Here is a 9337-nt window from a genome sequence, read left to right on the forward strand (position 1 = left end):
CCTGATCAACCCACCTAATCAGCAACAAATCCAATATTATTTCATAAACTCTACAGTGCATATTTGGAACAGTTAACCTCAGCAGATGGTATACTTAACTTGTTTACATGAACCTTCCAAAGTTATTAAAAATTGTGGTAAAGGACAAGGAAAAGACACTAGAACTGCCACTGCCTGATAAACAGCAAACCAAAAAAAGTATAATATTACTGGAAGATTGTAGTAATTGTGCCACTATTGAGATTTTAAAAGATGAATGGGTATGTAACCTCACTGTGTACTATTTAGTTCATTCTCTTGGCCTCTGAAGGAAAAACAATGGCTCTTGGAATTTAACAGAGAATTATTAAGATGAACTTAATTAGCAGTTGACTCAAATTAAAGCTACTATATGAGCTATGGTTTCATCATTCTAATGATTGACACACATTCTGGTACTTGGTTCACAGCTGTATTGATAGAAAATGATTTTGTTCATCCCTGACAATGAGTGCTAAAGGAATATATTTTTATTTCTCCTGGAAATGCTCCCACAATGTTATGGTTGGCTACAGCATCAGCTTTTACACATGGGTGATTATATCGCAGGAACTTAATCATTCTCCCATGCCCCAAATTTTATACAAAACTAGTATATCATGACAATTTGCTAAATGAACTTAGTGATCTAGTTATAAAAACTTCAGTAGACTTAATAGTAAGGCATGTAGTGGCAGGTTGCATTAAAGGTCTTCTATATCAATTAATTTTCTATAAATACAATAGTGTAAGACATGGTGACATAGATTTTTAAGGATATATGGTAAACAGTTGTATCAGGTCTTTCTTACAAAAAAATTAATAATCCTTATATGTCCTCTGAAGGTTGTGGAGGCAATACATTTTTAATTTTGGTTTGCTCTCTGAAATAATCTTTCAAATGATCTTAAATTTGTAATTATGAGCAGAGGACAGAATAACAGGTGGCCCTATAACAGAATATTCTAAACAACCTGCAGAGCATCATTTTAGATAACAGAAAAACATAAATTCCTGAATATGTATGTGTGTGTATGCATGTATATTCATATATATATATATATATATATATATATATATATATATATATTCAAAAAAGAGGAAACAAATATAGAAATTCAGTTAGCAATGAAAATGTTAAAATAAAGAGAATTTCAGGGATAGGAACTTTTAATGATAAATTCTTCCAACAAAACTTTCATTATTCTTATGGCTGCTGCAATAAAATAGAGCAAACATAGAATCACCCTAGTGAGCATCACTAGAAGTATATTTCAATAGGGACTAAACTCTAGTCAAGTTGACAATGAAGATTAACTATCATGATACAGCAGAAGAAGAATGTGAAAATAAATAATTGAGTATATTAATAATGGTAAAAATATTTTTGAAAAATCAAACTCAAAAAATCAAAAATATTCTTATTGATACATTATGCTTCTACATATAATGTTCTTTGAGTCCTAGAAGAAAATGATATGCAAAGGCATGAATAAAAAGTCAGATCTTGAACTTGTATGGTTAAAACACAACCAAGTAATAAGAAGATCTGATAAGAATGAATTTTAATCATCTATGTCACAAAACATTGAATGTTATAATCATAATAATTATTTTTCCTTCAGAACCATTTTCATGAATGCTCTCTTGACCTCTTTGTTTCTCAGGCTGTAAACTAGAGGGTTCAGCATGGGAATGACCATGGTGTAGAACACAGACACAATTTTGTCAGTGTCCATTGCATGTTTAGAGCTGGGCTGCAAATACATGAATATAATTGTTCCATAGAAAATAGAAACTGCAGTGAAGTGGGAGGCACAAGTAGATATAGCCTTCTGATGCCCTGATCCTGAGTGCATCTTTAAGATTGTTATGAAAATTATAATATAGGATACTAATATTATTATGAGAGCAAAAAAGATATTGAAGCTAGCTAGACAAATAAGAACTAGCTCATTAACATGTCTATCAGAACAAGAAAGTGCCATGACTGCTGGCATATCACAGAAAAAATGATGAACCACATTAGACTTACAGAAGGAAAGACTGAATATATCACCAGTGTAGACTGAGACATTCACCAAGCCAAGGACATAGCAGGCCATAATCAGACACATACACATACTTGTATTCATGGAGCTGGCATAGTGTAGGGGCTTACACACTGCTGTATAACGATCATAGGCCATTGAAGCCAACAAGAAATTTTCCACAGTAGCAAAGGCTGCAAAAAAGAACATCTGAGTAGCACAGTCATTGTAAGACATGATCTTGTCTCCAATTAGGAGCCCAGCCATGACTTTGGGAGTGACAGCCGAAGAGTAACCAAAATCAACCAGGGACAAGTTACCAAGGAAGAAATACATGGGGGTATGTAGCCGAGAATCCAAGAGAATCAACATGATCATCCCCAAGTTCCCAATCAGGGTGATGATGTATATGAGGAGGAAGGTAATGAAGAGGGCTAGCTGCAGGCCTGGGTCATTGGTCAGTCCCATGAGAATGAACTGTGTGACTTCTGTCCTGTTCTTCATTATTGTCATTTTACAGCTGCTTGGTGTTCTGTGGCAATGAGAAAGAAAAAGAATATGGTAATAATGAACCTTAAATAGGGAAATATGAACATGGGATATAGACATCCACTGTACTAACAACTTGTTTGGAAAGATTTTCTACCAAAGCCTGGGCTTTGAATGCCAATTTAATGTGTTTGCTACATACATGTCACATGCTACTAACCCATAGAGACTATGGCACCATGCAAAAGTTCCAGCCAGAAGGGTCACCAACATGGAGAGGGAAAGTGGACACAGGCTCTGTCTTGTAACCAAGAACCTATCTATAAATGACACACACTGGAAAAGATAAACTCACTTTTCTCCAATGTAGTCTCACTGGATATATCAACCACACTCTAGAGCAGGACACGCACAGGAGTAGTTTGTCTATACAAAATGAACTCCATGGATTTCATGAAATTTTTATTTGGGGATTTTTCTTAATTTTTTTGTTTCATTGCTTTTCATTTGATTTTCTTTTTTTAGAACTTTGGCATAATATTTTATTTTTATTTTGTTTTGTTGTATATATATTTATTTTTATAATGGTAATTAGACCCAATTTTAAATTAGAAGCAAGCTTCTTTTTATATGTTCATCCCAGTTCCCTCTCCCTTATTTTGTGAGGTTTTATGATTGTAAGAAAGAGGTAGATAGATAGATAGATAGATAGATAGATAGATAGATAGATAGATAGCCAGAGACAGACAGACATATGATAGAAAGATATATGATAGATATATAATAGAAAGATATAAGATAGATAGATAGATAGATAGATAGATAGATAGATAGATAGATGATATAAAGTTGGTTGGGTAGGGAGTATCTAGAAGTAGTTATGGGAGGGGAAAACATGATCAAAATATGTTGGATAAAAATTTTTAAATAAAAAGAAAATCTTTTGCCCTTACACTAATTAATTCTTAAACAAATTACTGAATAAACAACAAATAAATAAGTATTTGGGTTCACTTCTAAACTCAGTAAAAGTTTGACACTTTCATATTTGTCACCTGCCAACAACTGAATTAAATAGTTAGATTGCATTTATTGTGTCCTCTCAATGATATGAATTCAGAGAAATCACAAGACACAGTCTTTGTTGATTCATTCAGGGCTATTTTATCACTTAAATAGGAACATTCCCTTTTTTTCATTATTTATATGCTTTATGTTGTCTGTTTATTTTATTAACTCCTATGACAGATGAACATATTGTAAATATGAAAGATGAACATATTCAAAATATAAAACATAAACTAATCTGTGTCGTTCATCCCAGTTTTTTAAATCTCATCTTTGCATATCACATGAGGGCAATCAGTAAACTGCCTATAGTGAAATGTGTGTACATATAACTCCTTTAGAACTTAGTTTTTGGACTCTCCTGAAAAATATATTTTCACTTTTTCAATAGTTACAGTGGAAACATCTGTCTGTGGATTGACATGAATTACAATTCTTATTAGATATTCACCCTTACCAGATATCTTGAGAAGAAAAGTTTATTCACATAGATCAGTCAGTCTAATATAAAGTCAGCAATGAAATGTACCCTAAATGTGATTATAAGCACCTATTTTCCTAGTTGTACAATGTATTCTCAGTTCTCTGCACCAAAGATAGAAGAATGAGCGTTAACATGGATCATTGTTGAAATTAACCATGATCTCTTTCTCTTTATAATGTCATTATTATGTCACATCTACAACAGATTTTGCAAATTCTAGCTATAAGGCTGAACAAGAGATATCAGTGAGAATCTGAAGACAAAATTAACAATTTAGAAGTATATGAATCTAATATTTATCTTTTGATACTTTTTCTCACCATGGTTGAGACTTCTGGCTAATCCTCTGGTCAGAAGGCTTTATAGTTATCTATTAGCACTGAAAATAAAACATTGATCAATGAAGCATGGTATGAAGTTCATTCCTTCAAAATTGCAATATGGAGTTGTATTTGTGTTTCATAGTCTCACACATGCCAATCTGAAGCAAATTATACAGACCTGGAAAGTGCTGGAGACTTCCCCCAAGAGGCTACCTATAGTTTCTGTCCTTATATTATGTGGAAAAAGCAATTAAATGACCCAAGGGAATCACATTGGTTACTTTAATATGCATACATCATTTTGCATTACTTTTATTAGTTGGTTTTGAAATTTAAAAATAGTAATTATTCTTTTTATTTTACTTTCTTTTCAGGACATTCTATAATACGCTTCTAAATATCATAGGAAATAGTTTTAATGTATGTTCTATTTTGCTTAGTTTTATTTTTATGAAAATAATTTCTTCTCTTATATAGTACATTTTGAGTAAGGTTTTTCTGTATTTTATATATATTTTTCTGTATTTATATGCAAAGTAATGAGCTCTTAATCATGGAATTTATACCTTTGTTCTTGTTGGTCAACTTCCATTACTGAATAACCTTATACCGCTTCATGCTGGTACCATTCCTTCCTCCAACAATGCTCCTTCCTCAGAAAATAGTTTTCTTCTTTAACACCTGCATGTATGCCATCAAACTTCAATCCTGGGATTGAACTTTTACCAACAAGAGATAGATTCACACCTTTAATTACACATGATTATACAAAATTTTCAATTATTTCCCATAATGAAACTTGTAAAGGAAATAAACCTCTCTCCCATCCAAAATATATACAAGCCAAAAAATATAAACATAGAGAAGAACACACACACACACACACACACACACACACACACACACACACACACACACCACGTGCAACTACACAACCCCTATGTCTGTAATACTGGAATGACAGCAATTGATATAACCAAGAAATTAGCATTCACATAAGGTATGACTCAGTAGGTGAATAGCAACAAAATTTCCAATAAACTCAAAACAAACTATGAAAAATGTACATGATTAATGAGACAACAAAAGGAAATGAGCAATATATAGCTTGTAAGTGCTTCAGCTTAAAAAAGTCATTGAAATTATTCCTAATTATATTCTGCTATACTCAAAGATCAGTGCTTAGCCCTATTACCATCAGAGAGGCTTCCTCTAGCAGCTGATAGGAACAAACAGAAACCCACAGCAAACATTAAGTGGAGCTCAGTGAACCCCATGGAAGAGGGGTAGGAATGATTATAGGAACCAGAAGGGGTCCAGGAAACCAAGAGAATCAACTAAGCAGGGCTCTTAGGGGCTCACAGAAACTGAAGTGACAAGTTCAGAGCCTGGGTGGGTCTTCACTAGGTCCTCTAGATGTATGTTGTGGTTGTTCAGCTTGGGTTTTTTTGTGGGATTCCTAATAATGGGAGTGGGGATATCTCTGACTCTTTCGCTTGCCTTTGGGACCCCTTTCCTCCTATTAGCTTGCCTAATCCAGCCTTGAATAGGGTTTGTGCCTAGTCTTTTTGCATGTTGGTATGCCTCATTCAGTTGATATGCCTAGCCAAAGCATGCTCATTTAGGAAACATTTAAACTAGGAATCTTTAATAAGAGAACTTGGATATTCACATAAGTATAAAAGGCTCATATGTAATCAGTTGTTATGCAATCACTATGAAGAACCCTTCTTCCAATGGAAAAGAGTCACAGTATAGCATTGCTTCTGAGGGCTGTGTGATATTCTTCATCACAGCATGTTATTTTGCATTTGCCAAATAATTGTATAAGCTACTATTTTCAGTAGGGACCAGAGTACAGAAGGCCATAACATAGAACCCAGATGCCATGAATGGATCTCTGCCACCTAAGCCATATGTCACATCAGGTTGAATGATTCTTGAATTTTTAACAGCATAATGAAAGGCTGTTTATCTTATTTGATTGTATATTTATTTTTGTTTTATTGTCTCATTATATTTTAGTTTTTATACACAGAGAAGTTGTAAACAGGCAGTATCTATGGTAGTTTGAAAGAAAATGCCCCCTCCCATGGCACTATTAAGAGATGAGGCCTTGTTATAGGAAGGGTGGCACTGTGAGGGCAGCCTTTGAGGTCTCTTTTGCTCAAGCTCCCATCAGTGTGAGAGTCAGCTTACTTCCTGATGCCTGCAACATGTAGCAACCTTACCTCCAGTACCATATCTTCCTGCCCACTGCCATGATCCCCATCATAATGATAATGGACTGAACCTCACAAACTCTAAGTGAGCCTCTCCAATTAAATGTTTTCATTTAAAGAGTTGCCATGATCATGTTGTCTCTTCACAATAATAAAAACCCAAACTAAGACAGATGTTGGTACCAGAAACTGGGCTATTGCTGTAATAGGCCTGATCATGCGTTTGGAAGAATTTAGACTTTGGTACTTTGGGTTTGGAAAGTGGTAGAATGCTTTCGGCACTGTTTAATGGGCCAAACTAGTCATAACATGGAAAATGGTGGTTCTAAGAGGTATTTGAACCAGGAGGGGGGTGCACTCACACAAGAGGTTTCAGGGAAGAAGAATATTAGTATGTTGCCTAGAGGTTGTTCTTATCATATTCTGGTGAAAAAAAAATTATTGCCTTTCACACTTGTCTCAAGAGTCTGCCTGAGGCTAAAATGAAGAGTTTTGGATTAATTTCATTGGCAGAAGAAATCCCAAAAGCCTAGCATAGACTTTGTTGTATGAATATTAGTGGTGGTAACTCTAATGAATATTCATGATGGAAGAAGCAACTGATCCTCTAGAGTAAATTACAAAATTTAAATTTTGAAGAGAATAAAAGCACCAGGAAGTGGAATGAAGCTAAATCCTATGTTCAAGGATATAAACAGATTATGAAATGGAATACAGGGAATGATGACTTCAGGGCAAGATCCTACCCAGCTAAATTTCCAATTTGTGGAAAGAAACTAAAGCTTAGAGTTGGATGTGGTAGGGCACACCTTTAATTCTAACACTGAGAACACAGAGACTGGCAGATTTCTGAGGACAGTCTGGTCTGCCGAGTAAGTTTCAGGATAGCCAAGCTTAAGCAGTAAGAGAAATTATTGAAAACAGAAAGCTGAAGATATGATTGAACAAGGGGATCATGTTCCAGCCCAAGCAAGGTGCAAAACTTGACAGCTTTGGCCACATGGTTCTGGCTTCAGAGTTAAGGATTGAAGAAAAGAGTCATGGAATAAGCCCACTGAGTCAAGTCGTTTGTCAGGAGTGTTCCTAAATGGAAGACTAGTAGAGAGATCATTGTGTGAAGCAGTGAAGTTGAAACCAGGATTTCCTTAGAGAACCCAAGGTGTTACAGATGCCATAGTCATGGGATACATGCTGAGGAGACTGCTAACAGAGAGGGAACCAACCCCCTCAAAAGAAGTGTGTTCCAGTCAACAAGCTTAACAGAGTTGGACATCTGAAAGCATTCAACATCAGACATGGAGCTATAGAATTTGGAGTTTGTCCAGTTGGTTCTCATACTTGTTTTTGTCCAATATTTCCTTGCTGTGCTCCCTTCCCTCTATGTTGGAAAAGTAATGTATATTCTGTGCCACTATATGTTAGAAAGATGTAATCTGCTTTTTTATTTTGATTTTAACACGGGGAATTTTGATTACAATTAAGATTGCTATCCACCTCAGAAGAGACTTTGGACTTTGAAACAAGTTTGAGATTATTACTGACAATGGAGACTTTTGAAGTTTGACTGAATGCATTTTTTGATCTATGATATGGCTATAAGCTTTTGGTGGACAGGGAGTGAAATGAAGTGGATTGGAAGAAAATGGCTCCCAACAGGAGTAGCAAAGTTAGGTGGTGATGCCTTGGTGGCAGAAGAACATCTTGTCTCTTCACAGCGATTAAAAACCCAAACTAAGACAATGCCTAACAATAGAGGAAAAAACACATAAAGTAAAAGGGAAAAGTAGGTGTAGGGTAATAGATGAAGATTGAACCACCCCTTGCTCTATTGCTAAGAGAATAACTAGAGATAAAATGATAAGAAACAGGAGATGTGAATGATATCGTGTTTGTTTTAGTGTTCAGGTGACCTCACTCAGTATTATTTCTTCTAGTTCTATCATCCATTTGCCTGTAAATTTCAAGACTTCATTGTTTTGTTTGTTTTACCCCACTGAGTAGTACTCTATTGTGTAAATGTACCACATATTTTCTATTCATTCTTTGGTTGAGGAGCATCTAGGTTGCTTCCAGGGTCTGACTATTACAAATAACACTGCTATAAACATGATTGAACAGATGTCCTTGTTGTATGAATGTGCTTCTTTGGGTACTACCAAAGAGTGGAATTGCTAGATCATGTGGTAGATATTTTTCAGCCCCTTTATTGTCTACATATAGGAGGGCTACTGATTTTTTCTTTAGTTAATCTTGTATTCTACCACTTTACTGAAGGTGTTTATTAGCTATAGGAGTTCCCTGGTAGGATTTTGGGGTCATTTATGTAAATTATAATATCATGTGCAAATAGTGAAAGTTTGACTTTTTCCTTTCCAGTCGATCTCCATTTATTGTCCTATTGCTCTAGCTAGAAATTAAAATACAATATGGAAGAGACATGGAGAGAGTCGACAGCCTTGTCTTGTTCCTGATTTTAGAGGAATCATGTTGAGTTTCTCTCCATTTCATTTGATGTTGGCTGTTGGTTTACTGTATTTTTCCTTTATTATGTTTAGGTATGTTTCTGTTATCCCTGACCTCTCCAAGACCTTTTATTATGAAGGGGTGTTGGATTTTGTCATAAACTTTTTCAGCATCTAGTGAGATGATCATGTGGTTTTTCTTTTTCAGTTTGTTCATATAATGGATTATAGTGACAAATTT

At 35.0% G+C, this 9337-nt stretch overlaps 1 protein-coding gene across 1 annotated transcript; it reads right to left on the reverse strand.

The window, feature by feature from the left end:
• Window positions 1–284: 284 nt before the first annotated feature.
• On the reverse strand, window positions 285–2561 carry LOC100754265 (olfactory receptor 5B2). Its single transcript, XM_027406793.1, has 2 exons — window positions 1647–2561; window positions 285–302 (listed from the first exon to the last, which is right to left on the reverse strand). The coding sequence occupies exons 1-2, from the start codon at window positions 2559–2561 to the stop codon at window positions 285–287; spliced, it is 933 nt and encodes a 310-aa protein (XP_027262594.1).
• Between the last annotated feature and the right edge of the window lie 6776 nt (window positions 2562–9337).

Source organism: Cricetulus griseus, chromosome 3 (assembly GCF_003668045.3).
Source record: "Cricetulus griseus strain 17A/GY chromosome 3, alternate assembly CriGri-PICRH-1.0, whole genome shotgun sequence".
In the NCBI taxonomy this organism is placed as follows: Eukaryota; Metazoa; Chordata; class Mammalia; order Rodentia; family Cricetidae; genus Cricetulus; species Cricetulus griseus.